The sequence below is a fragment of the Vigna unguiculata genome, chromosome 7 (assembly GCF_004118075.2).
Source record: "Vigna unguiculata cultivar IT97K-499-35 chromosome 7, ASM411807v1, whole genome shotgun sequence".
NCBI classification, from domain to species: domain Eukaryota; kingdom Viridiplantae; phylum Streptophyta; class Magnoliopsida; order Fabales; family Fabaceae; genus Vigna; species Vigna unguiculata.
Window position 1 is genome coordinate 29,748,919 of NC_040285.1, and position 24,207 is coordinate 29,773,125.

At 30.7% G+C, this 24,207-nt stretch overlaps 3 protein-coding genes across 6 annotated transcripts; 1 reads left to right on the forward strand and 2 right to left on the reverse strand.

Annotated features, from left to right (window-relative positions):
- Positions 1-1,161: 1,161 nt before the first annotated feature.
- LOC114190378 (heterogeneous nuclear ribonucleoprotein 1-like) lies at positions 1,162-4,684 on the reverse strand. 2 transcript variants are annotated; one of them, XR_003605796.1, is made up of 3 exons: positions 4,283-4,684; positions 1,968-3,322; positions 1,162-1,498 (listed from the first exon to the last, which is right to left on the reverse strand). XR_003605796.1 is itself a non-coding variant. In XM_028079230.1 (2 exons), exons 1-2 carry the CDS (start codon positions 4,502-4,504, stop codon positions 2,114-2,116), a joined length of 1,431 nt encoding a protein of 476 aa, XP_027935031.1. In that variant the 5' UTR covers positions 4,505-4,684; the 3' UTR covers positions 1,741-2,113. The 2 variants fall into 2 exon arrangements, 1 of the variants encoding a protein (XP_027935031.1); XM_028079230.1 differs by lacking the exon at positions 1,162-1,498 and having other exon boundaries at positions 1,741-3,322.
- Positions 4,685-18,819: 14,135 nt separating this feature from the next.
- Positions 18,820-20,446, forward strand: LOC114192041 (transcription elongation factor SPT5). 3 transcript variants are annotated; one of them, XM_028081594.1, is made up of 4 exons: positions 18,823-18,953; positions 19,027-19,112; positions 19,202-19,266; positions 19,352-20,446. In XM_028081594.1, the coding sequence occupies exons 2-4, from the start codon at positions 19,029-19,031 to the stop codon at positions 20,139-20,141; spliced, it is 939 nt and encodes a 312-aa protein (XP_027937395.1). In that variant the 5' UTR covers positions 18,823-18,953; positions 19,027-19,028; the 3' UTR covers positions 20,142-20,446. The 3 variants fall into 3 exon arrangements, with proteins under 3 accessions (XP_027937396.1, XP_027937395.1, XP_027937394.1); XM_028081595.1 differs by having other exon boundaries at positions 18,820-19,112; positions 19,358-20,446; XM_028081593.1 differs by having other exon boundaries at positions 18,823-19,112.
- Positions 20,447-20,580: 134 nt separating this feature from the next.
- On the reverse strand, positions 20,581-23,038 carry LOC114192042. The gene is made up of 3 exons (XM_028081596.1): positions 22,800-23,038; positions 22,342-22,666; positions 20,581-21,111 (listed from the first exon to the last, which is right to left on the reverse strand). Exons 2-3 carry the CDS (start codon positions 22,602-22,604, stop codon positions 21,048-21,050), a joined length of 327 nt encoding a protein of 108 aa, XP_027937397.1. The 5' UTR covers positions 22,605-22,666; positions 22,800-23,038; the 3' UTR covers positions 20,581-21,047.
- Positions 23,039-24,207: the final 1,169 nt, after the last annotated feature.

Consider the following 24,207-nt stretch of genomic DNA (forward strand, 5'->3'; position numbering starts at 1 on the left):
TTTCGCAGTTCACAATTTAGATTTTGTATATGGTAATTGAAGTAAGGTAATAGCGTGGAGGACATAAAAGATAAACTTTTTGAGAGTTCAAAATGCGCAGGATTATGTCACAGAAGAAAGATTCACAAAAAAAAAACGTTATAAAAGCAAAATATTGTGTTTCTCCTTTCCATCTTACTTACATATCTAAATCAAAGATTAGCGAAACATTGTTAAGATTCATTCATCAACTCAATTGATTTCTACAACCAACAAATAATGTAACTTAAACGGTGTATGCAGATTATCAATGTTACCGTTATATGTTTACCCGAAACAAATATCTATATATCTTAACACATGAAATAGTTGCTTTTAATATTAAAAAAATGAAAACATGTCAATAATCTCCTAAAACTTATTTCGTGCTAAGAGAACACTTCCAAAATCAAATAAGACGAAACACCTTACAAAACTTAAATGTATATAATTTCTGTGTTTTGCTCCACTTGACATTTTTCAACAGTCATTTTCTTTATCAATAAAAACTCGAAATTCTTTAATTACAAGCTTACTTTTATAACTTTTAGCAGATCATAATAAACTAACAAACATACACAGATCTATAAAGATAAAATATAGCAATCCTCTTCTTTTAGGGACTTCTGGGCTTCTGGCCAGTCTTACATTAACATGGTTTGCTCAAAGGTTCACACAAAGAAAGGTCGTTTCATTCACTCAACGGACGAACCTGCCAAATAACTAGCGTAGGTAGAATGAATGAAACGCGCATACCATGTTACCCGCATTTTATTATAGCATGGATAAAGAAAGACGTAGAAATGCACACTCAGCATTAAATTACAACCCAACATTTTTACAAGAAACCATCAAAAACCTAAAATAACATAAACACTCGTCAAGATCAATATGCCTGAGAAAAGTAACGTTAAAGATATATCTGAAAAACTACATGCGAGTCTCTCCTATAATGTGTCAAGATTAACTAGTATTAGAGCATTTCAATTCTATACCTGACAATGCTTGATATAAAATTGAGTTGGTAACTCTTATCCTTACCTTAAATTTACATTTGAATAAGAGTACTGTCATAAATGAAAACAAAATGTCAATTTAACCTTTGTGTGTAAGATAAAAGCACTTGCAATATAAAACTATTAGTTTAGAGAAGAAAAGATTAAAATTTTTCCAACTAAGACATGAAATTATACTGAGCTCCAACACAAAAAAAAAATATAAATCACTGGACACACAAGACAGGTAGGATAAAATTCTATAGAATAGGCCAACTGAAATAGTCAATGTGCTGCTAACTCTCTCTATCTTTCCGCCACCACAGACCAGATGGAAAGTTAAGGAAATTTTTCTCACAAAGCCAGAAATCTCCAATTTGGTGATGCGTTGGTCCAGAAAAACACAATAAGACTGGCCAAATTTCATTCTTTAGATACGGGTGGACACTTGGCTCCACCACTTCCATACTCGTGCACCTCTCCTCCTGTACAACACAAGTGCAAATACAGGGGGAAAATGATTATGCCATCCTCAAAGTTTTTACTATCACTATGATTACGCTACCCATTATGAAGTGATCAATCCAAGTGTCCACTGCTATGAGTAAATAGCTTGACTACATCTTCATATTTCTACTTGTCATGACAACTACAATGAGTCTAGACAATATATGTAATCAGAAAATGAAAGAGACAGTAATTAAACTTCAACCACAAAAACCACAACAGATAATAAACTGCATCAAACCATCATATAAGTGAAATATCATACTATAGCTTAAATGCTACAAGAACAGCCATTCGAGATCAACTAAAATCATAAGCACGCAAATTAAAGCTACACGCAGAAACAAATACTAAATAGAAAGTAGCATCTAGTATCTCTTCAACCAACTACTTATTATAAACTAGGAAAGCAGATACTGCAAACTACTGGGATTCAAGCAACCCAACCAGTCCCGTTGTGTATTGACATCGATCTTTGAGCCACTCCTTTGCTGCTGGAAAAATTCATTCTGACCTCATGATTTAAGACTTTTAAAAGGCAAAGGATCCTCAAGTTGAATTTCAAAATCCAGCAAGATATCCAACTATCAAAATTACTGTTGTTGGGCTTGTCGAGACTGAGCACCACCATAGCCACCACCGTAGCCGACCTGCCCACCATTTCCCTGAGGTGTTCCATAATTTCCAGATGCATGAGTTTGTTCTGATCTCCAAGCTGCATTTCCATAACCTGAATTTCCATTTGCATCCCCATAGCCACCACTCATATAGCTACCACTGCCACCACTACTTGTTAGTTCACCCCCACCAGGACCACTAGCACTATTGTTTGGAGCACTCCCTGTTCGTCCACCAACAGTGCCATATGCACTTGAATTCGCATAAGAACTATCACTTCCACCATATCCACCATACCCACCATATCCATAACCTTGGTTCCCATATCCAGCAGCTCCACCGGGGGACTGACCTGCAGCTGCTGAACCAGGACCACTGCCACCAGAGCCAGCACCACCACTTGGAGCACCCCAAGGAGCAGTATTCCCATAGCCCATGGATCCATAACCAGAGGGTGCCTGAGCAGGCCATGAACTCCTTGGGCCCCCTGGAGGACCACCAGCATAAGCAGCATTAGGAACATTAGGATTCCCATATGTTGCACCAGCAGGTCCCCCATACCCAGCAGTGGCACCACCATAACTTCCATATGCACCATACCCAATACCATTATTAGCCGGACCATATCCATACCCAGGAGCACTATAGGCAGAAGAACCATAAGGAGGGAATCCACCTGCAGCACTTTGAGGCTGCATATACCTACTAGAATCCATACGACCATCATATGCATTTTGGTTACCTCCAGATGCCCCATACCCTTGATACCCACCAATTCCAGAACCACCACCTCCAGCACCACCCATCATACGGCCACTTGCACCAGGATTGGCATCTTTGGGAAGTGCACGCTTTACCTCAACTTGTTTACCAATTAAATCATGAAATGATTTATGCAATACCCTATCAACGGCCTCCTCAGTATCAAATGAAATAAAACCAAATCCTCGTGGCCGTCCAGTATTCTGGTCATACATGACTACTACATCGGTTACATGTCCATAAGACTCAAAGTACTGACGAAATTTTTCCTCGGTCAGGGTAGGAGGCAGCCCTCCAACAAATATCTTTTTAGTTCTGATGTTTCCTCCATTACCAGAATTCATGCCAGAATTGGAATTTCCACCTCTCGAGGTGACAGAAATTTGTTGATCCTCTCTTGAGAAAGCCTTTTTGGCATCAACCTGAATGATGAAATTATAAAATGATTGCTAGTTAGGCATTTAATTGATGATGAAAAAGAAAAGATGACACGGTATCAAAAGTAACCAAAATTCCAAATTATCAACATTATGAAAACCAATCTTTGAGGAAGAGGCCTTTAATCATAGTTTTAGATATCCACATATCCAAAACGATACAAGACAAAAAATGACAAAATATAAAAACTATCAAATATCTAAAAAGAATCATTAGTGGAGGTACTGCGTTCAAGCTGGGGTATGTTCTTCCATGAAAACAAGTAAACCAATATTAACTTATTCCAAAATACCAGCATTATGCGAACACTTGTGTTCATGCATACACCATTGAAGGGAATGGAACATAAGCTAGCAACTTCAAAGAGTTGTACTACTTCACATTTGAAGAATTGAACAAAGAGGGAACAATTCTTAAAATATCAGCAGCACTGTCATCTATCATAAACATTTACACATAAGTAGCACGGATAAACTGCAAACAAATAGCAGTGAAAGCTGCTCTATTAACTTCTTTTACACATTCATCCATTAACAACAGTTCACACAGCAAGAAACGTATCGGCTACTTGTTTCCTGACAACTCCCCCGCAGACAACATACAAAACAGTCACCATTTGAAAACCAAGCATCAAAGACGGCTAGAAACAAAATAACCATCCCAGTGTTACAGAAACTAGTCTGTAAGTGCATGCCAAGAGAAAAACCCTATCCACTCAAAATGAAAAATAAATAATCCAACTACCACATACAAGAGCAAACCACGAAACAATTAAAACCCATCAATCATTCCAGCACACAAAAAGTCTCACTTTATCCCAAAAGTAAACACACCTCCAATTCGAAACCAACACACCAGCAAACACGCCAAAAAAACAATTTTTAAAAAAAGAGCAGAAGCAGCAGCAGCAAAAATGAAGTAAAAAAATGGAAAATAAGCGTCACCGTTCTGCCATCTATGACATGTTTATCCTCGAGAACCCTATCGAGAATGGTGGGATCCGCGAAGACGACGAAACCAAAGCCCCTGGGCTTGCCAGTGTTCTTCTCTCGCATAACAGAAGTGCTCAAAACGTCGCCGTAGTTGCCGAAATGCTCCTTGAGCTTGTCCTCCGTAGTGTCCCACGATATCCCACCGATGAATAATTTTCCCTGATCCGAATCCATTCCCCCTCTCTCCCTCTGTATGTATATATTAATAAATAAAAATGAATAGTGTGTTGGCGATTTGGTGAGAGGGAAGAAGGTGGGAATTTAGGTTTGATTTGGGAACGGAGAAGAAAAAAGGAAGAAAGAAGGAAGAGAGGGTTTGGAGGTTGAGGGCTTCGAATAAATGAATGAGAGAGTGTGTTGGGTTTTTGTAAGGTAGTAAAATTGGTTCTCGAGAAGTAGTCCCTTTTAACGGCTCAGATTTGCTTGATTCAATTTCGTCGCACGTGTAGCCCATGCCAATTTTATTCAATTAACCTCTTCCTTCCACTAATGATAAATCAGAATTGGACCTCCTTGGACCAACAAAGAAAATTCAGTGAGAGAAATAATTAATTATCACAACAAAAATCATTTTAAACACTGTTTCCTTTCACAGTTTTATATATCAAATGATTTTAAAATAATTCTTCATTCATGTCATTAAAAAATCGATTTTTTTCTTAATGCATAAATGTTAATAATCAAAATAACTATTTTATTGAACTTCAAAATAAATAATTTTTTGAGTCTTGTGAATTTTTTTATTTTAGCTTGAATCTATTTTTGGTTTTTATTACTCGATGGATGTGAACTATTTCTCTATAAAAAAAAAATAAGTAATTTTAATCATGCATGGGGTTATCCAAATTAGTTAAGTTTTCTCTATAATTTGAGGGTTAAACTAGAAGAAAGTTACAAATTGTATAACTTAAATCAAGTGACAGGTCATTTTGGTTTGCTAAATCATGATAAAAACAATTAAAAAATATTTTTTTACATTCTAACAATAATTGACCCAATGATTAATACAGTTAGAAAAATGGGGAGAAATATCCATATTTTAAGTTTTTTTTTTAATTCTTTTATTTTAAAACTAAAATCTTTTAAAATTTATAATTTTTTTTCTTCTTTCACTTATGAATATCATTTAATCAGTTAAGGAATATAACATTAGCTAACTCTATCACGAATCAAGCTAGAAATATGTCAATCGAATTGATTTACACTTAGTTATAAATTGTGTAACATCACTCATCTTATCAGGGATTAGACATATTGACACTTAAACCTATTATTTTTCTCCTATGTATCATATATTTATTTTCCTACTATTTAAACAAAAAAATGATATTTTAACTCACTTTTAATCCACTACTTCAATTATCTTTAGATCATCTATTTTGATTCTTTTTAGTGATGTGATTTGATGTGATGATCTAGTGGTAATTGGAGTGGTGTGTTAAAGTGGGTAAAAAAAGTGGGTTAAAGTATCATTATCTTTTAAACAATTGGAGTGTTCACCTGTTTTGCATTTCACTAAGTTTAACCACAACAATTATAAAGTGATATTTTAAAGATATAATATTGGAAAATCATGTCATAAGAATATCTTGGAACAGAAACACATTCATAAAAGAGCAATAACATGAATAGAACCACAAATCAAATCTAACGTGGTTCGGCATCTTAAACCTATATGAATACTCAAACAAAAATATTATTATTCAACATACTATTTTTTTTTTCAACAAAAATTACAAATCTCCTTGTAATCTTAATGTGTTTTCTTTTAACAAAATTGCAAACTCTAATTGTACCATTTTTTATAGACAAAATTGTAAACCCCTCCCATGCAATTTCTTTTGCAAAAGACCGCAAAAAAACTACCAAATTCTTATGGTGCAATTTTTTATGGATAAAATTTTAAACTCCTATTGTGCAATTCTTTTTTAAAAAAAACTACAAAATGTTGAGAGTCGTGGTAACAACCGCAAAGATAGATCATTTTCCATTTACCCTTTAAATAAAAAATATAAATTAAAATAATTATTTTATCAATTTTATCCTTTAGATGACCAAATTTAACACACATGTAATTTGTATAATAAATACATTTTGACTTTTTTTTTTTGTCTTCACGAGTCGGTGTGAAAATTTTGATGAACACCCATTAAAAAATCACATATTTTCCTTCACCAAAAGTCTCACATACTTTAGAACAAACATATGATATTCTACCAACATATTTGTTTGAATCACTCTTGTCATAACTATGATTTGGAGGGACTCATTGATGACATTTGTCATCAATTCTCACTGCCTTGTACATCAAATTCATTGACAACAACTTACACATCATTGTCATTGGCAACTCATTGATATTCAAGGAGAATCTATCACCAACACTACCTTAGCCAAGTGAGACCCAACCACATAAGTATCAATGAAGTCATTACACAAAAAGAATGATCGAGACCTCCCTACATAGGCAACATTGATTATAGTCAGCATGCTACATTGTTCCCCTTCCTCCCTTGATGATCATAATCCTTTGATCAAAACTTCTGCTCTGATACCAGTGTTAGAAATCACAAATAGAAAAGTAATCTCTTCAAACCAAAACACACATACAAATAAGCAAAAATAAAATAAAATCACACAGAAAATTTATTTAAGGTCTCAAGGTTTATATCCACACTAAACAAAAGCATTATTACTCAATGTGTAATTTTATCACAAAAATTGCAAACCTTTGTACTATTACTTTTTCTGAACAAAATTGCAGATCCTTCTCATGCAATGTTTTGTGAACAAAATTGAAAAATAAAATCACACAGAAAATTTATTTAAGGTCTTGAGGCTTATATCCACGAATACTAAACAAAAAAGCAAACTTCAAATGACACAACTACAAAACTCTCATATACACCCAAAAGAATTGTGGTGACAACTCAAAAAATAATTTTATTTCATATTACCCGGTGTGATATTTTGGTAAACATTCATTAAAAAACTAACATAGCATGTGAAAATTAAAATGTCAGTATTTTAGAAAAAAAAAGTATATAAATTGTAAGACCCACTTTATTTTTTGCCCTTATTTTTAAAGGCCCACTCTAATCAGTTGGGCCTAAAGGTTGGCCCATAGGGTGTCAAGGCCCATAAAGCAGCCAAGGTCATTCATTATGCTCTCACTTGCCAAAATTAGTGCTCTCACTTTTACCTTTCCTCTCCACAAAAACTCTGTTAGGGCTCAGTACCACCATGGTCAAGCTAGTTCGAACTCATTCCTTCTTCACGTAAGTTATCCCTCATCTCGTACTTCCTTTTTTTCTAGCATTGTTGTCTTGGTTCCAGCAAGGATCCCTCTTGCTAACATTATTTTCCTTTGTTCTACCATTTTTCCAGCTTAATAAGTTGTTCCCATAGTTGTGGTGCTCACTGTTTGGGTATACGAATCTTTTGGCTAGCTCTTTCCAAGTAAGGGAAGCTACGATTTTTTTTATGCTTTTATAAGTAATGTTTTTGTTTTGGTTCTGTTGGGTGTTCTTGATGATTTGATGTGCTTTTGATGGTGTGAAAATAATTTGTGTATTGTTTATGGATGGATTTTTAGCTTGGCATGCGTGAGAACAGGTGAGATCTGCTATGCTCGCCTAAGCGAGTTGTTTTTCGCCCAAACGAGAAGCTCTCGCCTAAGCGAGAATGGCAGTAACTCGCCCCCCTTTGGTTTCGAGTGCTCGCCTAAGCGAACGCCTCTCACTTGAGCGAGATGGGCTAGCTTGAGCGAGAACTCAGTGCTCTCTGTTTTCAATCTCGCTTAAGTGAAAGATTTTCGCTTGAGCGAGAGACCCCTGTCGCCTGAGCGAGAGCTCCTTAGCTTGAGCGAGATTGACAACAGAGTTGTTTAAATACTTGTATGCTCCCATGATTGATTTGTTTACCCTTTTAAAGCATGAAAATATGATGCCAACATTTTATGCAACATGTTTGAGATTTTGTGTTCTTACATGTTGAAACCAGTGAAAAGCTGTTAGTTTAGCTTAAGCGAGAGATTTTAGCTTAAGTGAGATTAGTCTAGCTTAAGCTAGAATTTCTAGCTTAAGCGAGACCAGTCTAGCTTAAGCGAGAATTTCTAGCTTAAGCGAGATCAGTCTAGCTTAAGCGAGAATTGCTACAGAATTTTAATTCCTTACTTTAAGTTGAACTTGTGGATTGATTCAATTACTTTTAAAAGCATGAATTGGGCGAATGGGTATGAGTATAATGGTTTATGGTATGTGATTGATAAGTTTAACATGACCTTGGCATGTCGCATGTATGAGATGGTTGGTAATTAAAGTGGCATGGTATTGGTATGAGATGAAATTCTATATTCATGGTTTGGAAATGATGAGTTGGTATGGACTCCACATGTGATGGGAATGAGGATTGGTTATAGAGGTTGACATGAGATTTATGTGCATGATAAATATTACTTAATTGATTGAGTATGATTGGTCTGTGGTCAGTACGTAATCCCATGAGCCTCTAGGTGAGACCCCATGGTGGTGCTTCAGTGGTCGGGATGTAATTCCATGACCCATGTTAGAGGGAGTCCATGGTGGTGCCCCATCTATATAACTTGGTAAGGATTCAAGGTAAGGATTGCATCCTGACACTCTAAGAAGTCAGTTAGTCTCACTTAGAGCGGATTGACTCTTGTGGTGAGAGTAGCAGGAGGCCTGAAACTCATTAAGGGCTAACCTTGTATGTGAGGGAATTGATTCATTGTAACACTTGTAACACATAGCTCGGGGGTGAGCAGAGATATCCACCACAAGTGCAAGCATCCGCTGAATCCGATCAGGTTATATGTATCCGGATGAGTCGAGTCGAGTCTTAGTGTATTGATTGGAAGGTCATAACATGCTTGGATGATAAATGTATATTGGACTGTGAAAGTATGACTGACTTCATGATAAAACCACTTTTGAGCTCTAGCTTACCCTTCTGTTGTTTGTTGTGTGTTTTGTATATGTGGTTCTCTCTTTTGCGATTATCATCGACTTGTTGATGTGAGCAGATGCGAGGAACACCCGTGGTCATCAGGGAGGTGATGGTTTCGCTGCCTAGTTCTTTGGATCTTTCTTCTATGGGCTTTCTTGTTGGGCTGTGGCCCCTGTACCAGTTTAACTCTTACTTTACTATTTTGTTCTTGATGAACTTTGTATCAGTTTAGTTTTAGCATCGTGGTGTGCCTTGGATAATTGTAAGGAGTTAAGTTTAAACTCTGGGACATGTTGGATAATTGTAAGGAGTTAAGTTTAAATTTCGGGACTGCGCAATTATATCTTTTGTGTGACGCTTTATTTTAATTATGTTTATTAATTAAATGGAGTGTTACATAAATCATTCTAACACTATTCAATAACATTTTAATATTAAAAGAAACTTATATACATACTTCTTGTGTTTGTTAGAGTGGATTTTAACTAATAAAAGAAAATTGATCTATGTCCTTTTGGTGAATAGATAAACACAAGTTAATTTAATGATTATTAAATTATGAAAAAAAAATATTATTGTTGTGCACCGGCTAAAAAAACTTCCGTATCCACTCTTACACACAATTTTAAATTATCATATAATATTTATAATTAATAAGTATATTAATATGATATTTATAATTATAATTTACAAACACTATTTTATATATATATATATATATATATAATGTTAAAATTTATAATCAATTAATATTTTATGTAAATAATTAACTACATTATTCTCATTTGTCCATAGACACATCAATAAAGTTTGTATAGAAATGTGAAAAAATATATTAGTTATATAATAAAATTGTTTAATTTTAGAATATTGATGACTAAATGATCAATTAAATTTTGTAGGACCAAAATATATATTTACGAAATAATATGAAAGAAAAATTAATTTAAATCTTTTTTTTATTTTATTTTTTTAATTTTTAATTCAGTACTAAGTATATAATTTTTATCAATTTTTTTATTTTTATTCCGCCTGTTTTAATTCTAAATAAATAATACCAATAAAAGATGTCATATACAGTAACTTAGGTTTTTAAATTCGAACTGAATAACAGTATACATACATTGCATATTAAAAACAATTAAAATAAGTAAAGGTAAAATAAATTTACTTAGGTTTTAGTTTAATCCAGTCAAATATATTATATAAATTTAATGATTGAACCCATCCTATTTTTTCAACATATTTTTTTTAAAATATTTAAACAAAAAAATTGCCTAATTTGTGGTAATATAAGTTATTTGTAAGTGTGCGTTAGGAATATGAATACAAACAAAATGGAAATACGCATACATTTATTACATAATAAATTGCTTAGATGAAAATAATTTATATTTTGATGTGAAAAAATATTTTGAATATAGTTTAAATAATATTAAATTTGATTAATATAAGCATTATATTTCGTTGAAACCATTAATCACATCCTTTTCTAAAGATAATGGAGAGATCGAGATAAGTAAGGTTTAAGCAAATTAAACATTCAATTCGATAAGAAAATTTGTTATTGAATTCAATATAATTCAATTCAATTAATTATGATGAGATTTTACATTTTTTTTATTAAATTCAATTCAATATAATTCATCATTAACATAATCAGATTAATTAAGTTATAACTTTTTTATTAGTTTTTAGAATAATTTAAAAGAACGTATTATACAATTATCATAAGTAAAATTAAATAAAATGTCATAGCCTCAAATAGTTTTTAAATGATAATCAGTTTTTATAATAATTTTAGTAGCGTAAAGATAAGGCTTATAGTTAATGTTTATGATCCTAGAGATCTTAAATTAACTTGGATTGATTAAACCCAAACACTACAAATAATATACTTATTTAGTTTGCATTTGATTTATCATTACATTATCCGACCCAATAGATACTTATTTATTTTTATAACGTTAACCCTATCAAAGTTATTATTTTTAAGTAAGTTGAACAGTGTAAAGTAATTAATGATAAGACTTTTTATTTTGATATCATTTTTTTTAATTAGAAGAAATTAATTATAATTGATTATAAAAATAAATATACTAATTCAAATATTTATTATGATTATAAAGTTAATACACAAATTCGGAGGTTATAAATTCTTCATGTATTTATCATTATATTAAAAGTAGCCATCAAGCATATATAAGTTATTAAATATTGTATAATTCAAAAAATAACTGATAAATTATTGGAATGCATTTTTTAAGGTATAATGTAGAGTTCAAACTATAAATTACTTTATATCATCAAATTTCATATGTAAAAAGCCTTGAATTTTGAAAATTTAATATACATTAATGTTTTGTCATCGCGTATCTTTAAAGCCAAATATTTTGTAAGAAGAGATTTTATAGGTGAATAACTCGAATATAATTAACCTATATTATGGTGGGGGAAGAGTATTTTTATCTAAAAAATTTATAAGATAATGAAACAAATGAAAAGTTTGGAATGATGTTAATATTTTCATTTGGGACCACCTTGGTTGAGAAGGAGGTGGAATGTTTATATTGGAGGCATGTGCATGAAGGATTGAAGAGGAATTCAAAGTTTGTGAACTTATTATTTTCTGATGTTTATTGTTGTTGAGACGTTGGCATTATTTAATTGTTTTTGTCGAAGGATACAAATGCTATAGTGAGAATTCTTATCTTGAATCCAAAGAAGGAAGATAAAAAAAGTTTTTGTCAATCATAAAAAATGGTGTTTATTTAATAAGGAGTGCATTTAAGCTAATTATACTTGAACTTAGAGTTTATATGAATTATGATGTGTTTAGATCTTTATAGGAGTCGTGAAGATTATATATTAGTTTTATTTTAAGTAAAAAATGACAAAGTTAATTAATGTATATTAAGAAACATTTATAAATAGTAACTTTAAGATTTTAAATTAAAAATAGTTTTATTTTCATTTAATCCTCTTAATAAAAAATTCAATATAAATTTTTTTATACAAATATTAAGAGTTTATTCCAAATAAAGTTACTAGTATATTAATGTTTATATTATTTGTCTTCATTGTGAAAGAGATCGTGAGAGAATAATCTATTCTCTTGCTTGGTACAAAAAGAATGAAGAGTGTTTAAAATTATCTAATCTTTGTTGAAAAAGTTTGTTATTTCTCATCATTCTATTTTTAGTTTATTTATAAACTTGTTTTATCATAACATTAATGATAAATGTTTAGATTTTTTAATTTTACATGTGATTTTGGCACTGATGATGTTTCTAATTAATATATTTTTTAATAAATCAGATTTCTTTAACTTAAAAATACAAAATGTGGTAGTGAAAATTAGTTAATTATGAATTTAATAAGTTCTTTTATAAAAGTGCAAGAATAAAAGAACTAGCTCAACTTAGTGTTAAAAGGTGGATTGTGAAGATTTAAAATGTGACTTTCATCAAAATAAGCATTGAGAATGGAACAATAACTTTCTTATTACTTGTTTTTCAATTATGCAAATTATATTTTAGATGTCTATGTTTTCTATTGATTTGATGTATGTTTAATACTTATCTCTAGGTATGCAGTAAAACGCGTTTAATGTATGTTTAATCATGTGAATGAGATTTCAATAGCTAAACTAACTAATTCAAATAATGCAAATTACCAGGGATGTAATTGCATATTTAATCTCATTGTTCTGATTCTTAATGTAGGTATTGAACATACCTTATGTCAATGAATTGAGTAAGTTGTTCAAGACCTAGATAGACACCACAAGAAGAATCTGTGTTTTCTTGACCTTCATGAATAGGGAAGTAATATTCATCATCAAATGACTAGCAAGGTTACGATGTATCTAGTTGAGTCATCTAGAGGAGCTACTACGTAGAAGAAAATCTTTAAGATTGGATTTTCATGAGGTTACTAGATGATATTACTACAAGAGAAATCTATGTAAGGTTATTTGAATTTTGTTTGAATCCATCCTGCATATTTGAATAAGCAAGTACATGATTGTTATTGTGTTTATTGGACCTCTGACAGTTGCAATAAACACATGACTTTAACGTAGTCTCCACTATACTCAACCTATATAATATATATTATTGTCCATATTTTCCTAAAAACCTTACAAAAACCAACTACCAATATATTTAATACTCCTTATGAGTGTAATAACTGCAATTTAATTGTACCACAAGTGACTTGGTACACTTACCAATATACCACACAACCCAATAACTCTTTAAAGACGTTGACCTTCACCATTTTATTATGTGAGACTAAGACCCTGTTTTTTTTAGGGGATGTATGTTCAAGAGGATTGGAGAGGAAGGCATGGAGAGTGATCACCTTGTTCTTTTTAGGGTGATGCAAGGGAATGGCAGGGATGGATTAGAGGGATGGCTAAAAAATTTCATCCCTCTATTATGGAAGAGATTAGAAGGTGATGGATACAAAATTACCATTTTATCCTCGTCATATTTATTTTTTATCTCTCTTATCCTCGTAATTTTTTGACACGTGTTCACACAGTGATGTCTTCTTTCTTATTTTTTCACATAAATTTATCTTTTAAATTTAGTTTTAATTTATTAATAAAAATAAATAAAATTTTATTATTAACAAACATCTAAAAATCTAAAAGTTAAAAATATATAAACAATATATAATTCTATAAAATTTGAAAAAAAGAAAAAAATTTATTAAAAAATGTTACCTATATTATTAACAAACATAATCAAATTAAAAAAATATGTTCATATCAAATAAACAAAAAAAAATATATTTCAAAGACTTAAAAACAAAAAATATATATAACATAAATAAATTATTTTTCATGTAAATATTAAATTGATAAATGTTAAATTTAATTTCATACCAAATAAATTTGATTATTCATTTTTTAATAAATATATTTATATTATTTCACACAATTAATAGAAACTAAATAAATTATTCTAAATGATAATATAGCATTTTATATTACTTTTAACATTAGGGATATTTTGGTAATCTCATTTTTTTATCTATTAATTTTTTTTTAATATGTCACATCACTGAATTCAATCACAAACTATCACAAATTTTACTCTCTAATCTACTCTAAAATTACCTCCTAATCCCTTAAAAAGAACAACATCAACTTCACCCTGTGATCCTTTCCATTTCTTCCTCTCCCTCTTCTTCTAATCCTTCATCTCAAAAAAACAGAGCCTAAGACTTAATCCCCCGTGGACATAAACATACTAGCAATTAATAAGGAGTGATTGTATTGTTATGGAGTTTATGGTCGTAACTGTAAGTTGAAAAAAAAAAAAGAGTTTGTTGAAAAGTATTACTAATTTAAAGTGTAGTCAAATTTTGTATATTGTAAACCCTGAACAATATCAATTGAAAAATATATCATGATAATCATCAAATTATTTAATAAATTTTGTAATTATAAAAAAATAAAATTAAAGAGGATAACATGAAAAATATCTCACAATATTTAAGAGAAACACAACTACACTAAGTCTCAACAAAAAGTTTTAGTGTTAGTGGTTGTTGTGTTTTATTTTTATAAGGTCCAGTACACTTTAAAAAATTACTATTATATTCGTCTTTGTTCCATTTATATCCATGATCTCAATCTTGTTCTCGGTATGAGACTTGATCTTGATTTCGGTGGTTGAGTACATGCAAAAAATTCTCACGCTCAAATTAGTTTTCAATTACATATTCGTTCTTGAAAGGATTTATTTAATCTAGAACGATTAACCTTTTTTACCTTGTGTGCTTACCTATTTATACAATTTTATTTTGGGTCTTTTATTCTTTGTGATTAAGCAAAGGCTCAACCATGATCTAATTGTGATTTAGAGTTGTATCCTCCATCTAATCTTGTTTAAACATTAACCCTAGTTTTAATTGTGTTGAAGTAATTTTATCAACTAAGTTGTTGGTGACAGAGGAATTTGTCAGTATGTCGAGAAAGTGACTAGTTGTGTTAAGTGTCGAGGAAGTGAAAGAGTCTAGTGTCCTAATATTGCTACATGATAAACACAAAAATATTGTGATCATCATTAATTAAAAATTTAACTGTTGAGAAACCGATATATATGCTATGAGAACTAAGCATGTTAGAATATTAAGTATCCATGTATTACATATTGAAATGATTGTGAAAAAATTCCAATGGTAGAAGAAATTAAAAACTATTTCCTTAAGTATTAAAGTTGGAGAAACTTAACTTTTTTTTCTTCTTAATCTTAAAATTTGTACGATAAAAATTGGTTGCAAGTTATCAAACCTTCAAATATAAGTTTTAGCATAAAACAAGTAAATGGAATTTTTAATCTCTTGGCTAGGATAATTTCAATCACCTTATATTCTACATTTTTAATCATGTAATTTTTGCATTACTTTTTGAAATATTAATGAAAGAGAATACTCTAGTTAAAATATAAGAAAAATGAAAAGTCCACAATATTTGTAATTGGTTAAGAAAATAATAGTAGCATTCTTATATGTGGTTGTGAAAATTATGTAGGGATTCTTTCCTTTCTCCATCAACATTCATTTTTTAATATAATAATGAAGGGGGTACAAATAGTCTTTTTAACCTACAATCATAACAAGAAGATTCAACTCAAGGCCTCTTGCTAAGGTATATCTCCCTACTAACTGATCTTCCCTGACAGTCCTTAAAATGTTGGTATTTATTTAGAAAATTAAAAGTTTCTTCATGCACCTCCATAAGTTTCTTCGTGCGCACCCCCATATAACAAAATTTCCAATTTTGTCTTTACTGGAAGTTATGCTTTGACTTTCAAATTCTTCTATCTGATTTTTTTTTTTACAAATAAATTACAAAGTTAAGCTGTCAATTAGGAAAAATTTTCACTGTTTTATATAATTTTAAATATATGTGCTTTTCTTTTTTCCTTTATAGAGATAAAAGTTTATCACCAATTATAGGTCTCAATGTCTTCTCCCTGAGTGGTTGGAGACAGCTGCTATTGTTAATTTGTTTGTTTATTCACACAAACTGTAATTAGTCACTTACAACGAGTGAATTACTTAGATTTTTTATTTTAAAAGCTATTTCTATGTATAATTAAAATGATATACTGTTTTATATTTTAAGCATTTAAGTTATCAATCACCTTTAAATAAAAACGACATATATGTGAAACATTAAATTGTATTAAGTAAAAAATTGAAATGAAAAAGGTACCAATAAATAATAATAATACATTTTAAGTTTTTTTTTTTATTATTGACTATATATGCATTGACAATGCCTAAACAATTTCCAAGCAAAATTAGTTTTATAAGTTTTCAAAGGCAAATTAAACTTAGCTAATTATAATACCACTGTCATTTATTAATATAAATCCCTTTTTCTTTTAGTCAATTTTAAAAGTTTTCCGTGTATAAAAAGAGATATGCTTTCATTTACAATGAGGATAATTATTTGTTTGCATTGAATTTTTTTATTATACCAGATTCTGAATTGCCTTCACTATTTTATTATGCATACATACTCAGTTACTTTTTTTAACTAAAGTTTCACATGCATTCATATTTAAGTGTTTAGATCTATTTATATTCATTGTTATTTCTCACTTATATGTAAATAATATTTAAAATTCATATATATATATATATATATATATATATATATATATATATATAATTGATTTAAATTTACTATATTTGATATTAAGTCTTAATGCATTTATTTTGTGTCAAATAATTGTGGTTTTGTTTTCTTCTATTTAAATCATTATGTACTACTACCACTCATTCATTAATAAAAAGAACGTAAAACACTTAATTAAAAAATTATATTTATTTATTTATTTTCCTACTTTTTTTAATCTAATTTAAGAAAAAGATGATTGATCATAAATGCTAAAAATCAAATTTCATTTATTCAAAATACAAAATAGGAAAGACCTCATTCAAGTCATCCAAATGTGCAAATTTTCCTTTAAATGCCTCCCATTTACTTATTATTGGTAGAGGTCATCATCTTTCCTTTCACTCTTATTCCAACTTTCATAAATCCAAATAACTATGGCAATTTATGCATTTTCAAATAAATAACATAAAATTAAATTAAAGTATGTTCTTTTGAGAGTTATATAAATTCTTATGCCATTACTCACTAATAATTACTCATGTTATGATTGAACATTCTAAAGTCTCTATTCAAATTTTAAATTATTTTTCATATATTTTAGTAATCAATTTTTTTTGAGACTTTATGTTTTTTTTAGGAATTATACATATATATATATATATACCATTTTAAATATTTAATCCTAAATTATTATTATTATTAAAATTTTACTTGAATATGTAAATATTATTAAAATATATTTTTTCAAAATAAAGTGAACTGTTCTTACTTATTTAGCGTGCCTAATAGTTCATTGTAACTCAATGGGAAGGAATCTTATTTATACTGTAGCCACTTATCCATTTTTATATTTAACCGGTGGAAATAATACACGTGTTATGTACATGTATATTATTAAAAATAATAATTGAATTTAAAAAATAATATTTTAAAAAAATAAAATAGTAAAATAATTATTTTAATTTACAAAATAATTAAATTTAAATTGATTGTTAAAAGTATAAATTGAATTATTTTAGTTTAGAGTAATGTTACTGGTAAAATTGGAAAGAAAATATGAAAAAAAAAAAACATTTTGTACATAGGTGTAGATAATAAATTGAAGAGAAGATGAAAGTAATTAAAAAAAAGTTATTATAATGGAGTGTAATTATTTAAAAATTGGATTTTATTTGTAGACAGTGTGATGTTTTTTTTTTTCTTATAATTAATTAAGATGCAATGGAATATGGTATTATGTTTGTTATAAATTATTTTGTATTTACTTTTTCCCTCTTGAACCTCTTTCTACATATAATGTGAATTCTTTTTAAACCATTGACTAGTGAGTGGTACTTTTCTTCTATAATTTTTTATTGTTCTTGTTTTTGAATAAATGAGACAATAACTCAACAAAAGGGGTGAACATTAAAAAAGTGATTGATTCAAAATGAAGGCTAAAGTATTGTTTCACATGCATAATAGTTTGATAATTATTCTATATTAAAAGCAAAATATCCATATCTCAAATTGAATCTCAAGGGTGGTTTAACTAGACACATAATTAAAACATCTAATCGAATATCTATAGTATTTTATAAAGAAAAACTTTTTTTTTTCAATGGGTGTGGATTATTTTCTATGATATCATTCATCTTTGTTTTAATCAACTTATCTAAAATCGAAAGCTTCAGGTATTCACAACCCAATTTTGATTTAAGAACATTAAATAATATTAAGCCAGCCATTTATTTTGTGGCCATAGAAAACGCATCAACTCTACTAAAAACGACAACCTAGTCAAATGCTGGAGAGCGAAAGATTTTCAGATCTGAGACAAAAGCAACCAATGTTGTCCCTAGCTTTCATTTTCATTTTTATATTAAAAAAAAAAAAACTCTTGTGCCCACAATCATCATTAAAAGCCTAACGTTACTATTTTCGAAATTGTTTGGAGCCAAACGGCTTTTAAACTTGTCACATGTTTTTCTCTCGCTTCTCTCTCTGGGCGGCATGCATGTCATTCTCTGAGTGAGTAGCTTTGTTTCATTATATGCCACCTTATCAACCACATTCCTCACCCTCCTCTTCCTCTTCCCAATAGAGATGGGTTGTTTCATGGCATGTTTTGGTTTATCCAACAAAAGGAAGCGTAGAAAGACTCTCTACAAAGTCCTAGCTGGAAATCAAGTAAATACAATCCATTCTTTTGATCTTAGTTTCTGATATTCATAAAATATTCTTCATACTTATCTGTTCAAACTTGTGTTATCCAACAGCGATATGGAAATTACGAAGTTCTTGCCATAACAGAAAAATCCACTCTGCCGGATTCTGATTTGCGGTTAGTATTTATTGTTATTCATTTCCCTTTATATGTTATGTGTATGTGCAAATAAGATAGACTATTTATTTAATTTGTTTCCTAGAGACAGAGATAAGGTTAAGGAGCAGAACAGTAATAAGAGCAGGAAGAAGAAAGTTACCTTCAATTTGAATGTACAGGTATACGAGCCAAACCCCACTGCTTATCAGGTATTGAATAATGAGGAAGATGAGGATAAGAACAGTACTGCTGAGTCAGAAAGCTCTAGAGCCTTGCCAGTGATATACCCTACAAATCACAGATATTACAACTGTGAAGATGGTCATGGTGAGGAAGATGAAATGGCATATGAGGATTCTGACATTGATGACTATGATGATGATGATGAATTTGATGATGATGAGTATGATTGGGATGACGGTGGTAGTCATGGAAGTTTAGAAAATTATGAGCATGAGATGTATGATGAAAATCCTAGACGGGAAGAGTTGTCAGAGTCATGCTATCGTTCTATGGCAGAAGATAAGGTAAAGAATCAGATGCCAGTTGATCCAAATCATGCTGAGCTGAAACCCAATTTAGGTGGACGAGAGAGAAGCATGGACATGCATTCTGTTCTGAGCCCTGTGGAGAATCTCACGCAGTGGAAAGCGATGAAAACAAAAGTTGCAGCATCAAGCAAGCACAGGAGGAAGGAAAATGTTCCATCAAATCAACAAACAAGTATGCCCTTAGTTCCTGAAGCAAGCTTGAATTTCTCACCTTGCAGATTGGAATCAAATGCACTTCAGTCCAAGCCTCTGTTGCCAGACATGGCAGTTGACGCTAGCCTCTCAAACTGGGTGGTTTCTCCTAATTATCATGTCTCCTCGACCACAATTCATTGCCAATGATGCGGTCATGTCATTGAAAGAAAAAAAGAAACTTAAAATATATCAATTCTGTGTTTTTTGCCACCAGAATGGGCAACAACTTCAAAGGAGGACGCATCGGATTTTGATTCGTCTCATGATTATTCATTCAGCAAGTCAGTATATGCCAGTTGGGATGGTTTCATTGTATTTGTGTGTCTAATTCTTGCCCTGTATTTTGTTGTTTTGTGAATGGTTACTTTGTAAGCCATGGAGAGTGTATTTGTTTATTTTTTATCTTCATGTTGCAGCTATACAATTTGAAGTATTCTGAATTTTCATGCTCATAGTATACATTGTATTCGTTATGACATTCTCCAAAGTGAAATTTCAATCAATCAAGAGGTTCATGTATAAGAAACAGCGGTTGATATATAAAAGGTAAACTGAAAGCAAACAGAATCAAAGAAAGAACCCTGTCGACACATAATTGTGGAATAAGTTCTGAGAATCATCAAAATTTATTCCACATAACGAGTATTTGAGAATATGAAAGGAAAAAAAGACTGATGTATCCCTTTAATTCGAAACATTACCATAGCCATTGAGTGCATAATTTTCAGAGAAACAGTGCCGTGACTGAGCATGAAAATGCTTATTAACCTACTAGGAAGCTGTGCTACTATCAGCGCTTTCCAAATAATTTTGTTGGAAGCAGTGTATACATTGATCTGCTAGAGAACTCACATAAGGCCACTGAAAAATCATGTCAAAAAATCCAGTAAGATAAACTGGATACATAAATTGGAACACAAGGAGCTGCTTATCCGGGTTACTGGAGAGTTAGTCCCAAGTCATCATATCTACTCAAATTAAGGTTGCACAGGTCCCAATGATGCTCCACGGTTAGTCCAGCAGAAAGTTTGACATGGCTTATCAAGATTATCTCTACATTATTGAACAGACACAGGAATCCCCATCCTCATCCTCTGAGTCTGAGTCACTAACATCACTGCACATACAATTGGGACACCAAATGTGAGATAAGATAGCTATGGACATATGACACATCTAGGCTTCATTATCATACTCAATTTTGTTTTACTACATTAAAATATGACAGCAAATGCTTCGAGCTTACCAGCTACTAGGAAAGAAAATTTTGGTTATTGTTTTGTACTTTTCTTTACTTTTTTCCAACAGCATACTTGGGAGCAGCTCCTATCAATGTTAACCTATGAACTAACCACATATATATCACATGTTTATGTAGATCAAAGAAAAAGAAAGATGAATAAGTGCAGTTTTATTTCATAAGTTCTTCGTTGATTGGAGTCCCAGTGCTAGTATGACATCCTTTCAAAGCCATAAAACAAGAATATTTCTCGAAATTTCTTTCTTGTGCTAATTTCTGCTCGCACATCATCCATTCTAATGGAAGAAGCAATTTCCATTGCTGTTTCTACGTAGATAATAACTAAATTTTCTCTATCTCCTAATATTTGTCTTATCATATGCGCTAGAAAGCACAAATATGACGGAGGATGGGTATGGTTTCAATCATCATAACAAACTCTGATGTTTCAAAATTGAGCACAAGTCATTGTAGACATAGCGAAATGCTATAGTTACATAATTATAATTGCAAATGTTCATGCTCGGGTGCTGAAAAGAAGGAAAGGAACAAAGTTACTTCCCAGGAGCCTTTTGAGAGGACTATAAGAAATTTGGAATTTTCATGCAACACACACAGAAAGCACTAAAAGAAAACGTAAATGAATAAAAAAAGAGAATATTACAGTCAGAGAACTTGATGGAAAATTAGAGGGGAAATTATGGGAGCTGCAGGAATGCGTTACAATAAACATGAAAAAATTATTCTTAAAGGGAAAACTACACAAGTAATCACATTGATGCTTCCATAATGAAGTCATGCTGATATAATAATAGAGGACAGGGAACAGAAAAGGAGAAAATGAAAAAGAAAGCAAGACAACACCGTACTTCAGTGATCCACCATTGCATCCATCAGTCACACAACAACAAAAAATTCAAAGGAGGCAAGCATGAAATTTGCCATTTGCACAGAATAAGGGAAACAGAAAACCATCTCTTGTTGTTTTTCATCAACATAGAACAGAATTGAGCAACACACATATTTATTTATTCACAAGATGTGATGTGAGTGTGTGAACTAGGCGAGCAAAATTCGGCACACACGCAGCACAAGTTAGTTAATTACCTCGGTACGTATTCCAAAACCTCAACAAGCTTATTTCCTATCCTATCGTTCCACTGCACTTTCCTTTTCCTGTAAGTCTTATCCAATTTCCGTGACATTCCTCCTCTTGGCGCTGGCAACAACGAATTGGAATCATTATCATCTTCTCTACTGCTATGATCTTCAACCTTTCTACCCTCTAAAGAAGCCACAGTCAACGTCACAGTAAGAGCCATAGGCTTGTTAACGCAACCATTAGTATCCTTGGAGGACTTCGTATCCATCAATAATAACACTCTTTATGCTCTCTCAGGTACCTTTGGTGACACAGACCCAATACGAAAAGCTGAAAACAAAAATTGAATCGAAACTTCAGGGAATTAGAAAAACCTGGAAGAAACCCATTTGACCCATTGACTTCTAAATCACAGCGCAACTCCTATAACCCTCCAAAAACGGAAACTTCAGAGGAACCTTACCAGAGTTGAAGCAAGACAAAAACAGGGGAAACAGAACGAAAGCGGAAGAAAAGTTTAACTTCGACACGGCCCACTTAACGAAAGAGCAGTGTGAGAATCTGAGTGTCAACAAACAAGAAAACGACATTAATTTGTATGGATACAAAGTGAAAACAATCCACAACCAGAATCCGAATTGATGCTCCTACAGTTCCTTCCCCCACTGTTGAAAACACTGGTTTTTCATTTTAAGAAGAAAAAAAAATTCAAAGGCAAAAACACACCGTTTCAGTTTTTGATTTTCATTTTCTATATATTCTATACAAATAATTAATTTTACATTAAATAGAAGTTTTTTTGTTTTTGTTTTTAATAGTTAATAATGATTTATTTTTCTATAATTGTCATTTCAAATATTTTTTACCAAAAGTGCAGTAGATATGATCAAACTAAAACATAAATTAAAGGATATAATTAAACACTGTGTGGAAATTATTGTGAACTTTTACAAATATTTTTAATTTTTACGGATAAAAGAATTAAGACACTATACAGATAAAGTAATTAGAAGAATATATAAATGGAACGGAAATATGACATATAAATAAAAAAACATTAAGTTCTAAGACATAAAATATAATGATTTTTTGACTTTTTTATCTACTTTTAATATATTATTTCAATTATTTTTAAATTATTATATCATATTAAAAAAATTAAAATAAATAATTAAAGAATGATTAAAGTAATAAATTAAAAATAAATAAAAAATGGATTAAATTATCGTACATGTAAAATATACCTGTTAATGTAAGACTTAGAAATAATTGGAAAGTGCTGAGTGAGTGTGTTCAATCATTCGCGGAAGAAATAGGGGCAATGTTTTCTATAAAAGTAATGTAAAATTATTGGTGTATTTTTGTTACTTTTTATTATCATCAGGGCACTGTTGATGATAGTAATGTTTATTTCTCTTCGTAAATTCAGTTTAGTATACATTTTTTTCTTTTTCACAACTTCTATAGTTTACTGTTCTTCCCAATTCATAAGTTATTTATTTTTTATAAATAAATTTATTAATTCTTATCGTGATATTTTAAGAAATAATTTTATTTTAATTGTATAGTATAAATAGATTTCGCTTTTAATATTATATAAACAAATTTCACTTTTAATAATGAATAATTATATATATATATATATATATATATATATATGTACACTTGAAAAAACTATTCACTCTATTGTAGTTAATATAAAGTGTTTTCATATAAAATTTATATTTAGACATAAGGTAGAACGTAATTAATAGTATCACTTTTATTATTCTTAAAACAAGGTGATCCAAAGTAAACAAAATTAATTGAATGTGAAATAGTAGTATCCAGTATACCTCCAAGTGGTAGAAAAAGAACTAACATAATCCCTT

Bases quoted from the DNA above. Each gene is read 5' to 3' on its own strand.
- LOC114192041 (XM_028081593.1), top strand. From the start codon at position 19,029: ATGGGTTGTTTCATGGCATGTTTTGGTTTATCCAACAAAAGGAAGCGT. The intron at 19,113-19,201 runs GTAAATACAATC...GTTATCCAACAG, and splicing joins AAGTCCTAGCTGGAAATCAA to CGATATGGAAATTACGAAGT. The intron at 19,267-19,351 runs GTTAGTATTTAT...TTTGTTTCCTAG, and splicing joins CTGCCGGATTCTGATTTGCG to AGACAGAGATAAGGTTAAGG.
- LOC114190378 (XM_028079230.1), bottom strand. From the start codon at position 4,504: ATGGATTCGGATCAGGGAAAATTATTCATCGGTGGGATATCGTGGGAC. The intron at 3,323-4,282 runs GTGACGCTTATT...TTCATCATTCAG, and splicing joins ATGTCATAGATGGCAGAACG to GTTGATGCCAAAAAGGCTTT.
- LOC114192042 (XM_028081596.1), bottom strand. From the start codon at position 22,604: ATGGATACGAAGTCCTCCAAGGATACTAATGGTTGCGTTAACAAGCCT. The intron at 21,112-22,341 runs GTAATTAACTAA...TTGTATGTGCAG, and splicing joins GTTTTGGAATACGTACCGAG to TGATGTTAGTGACTCAGACT.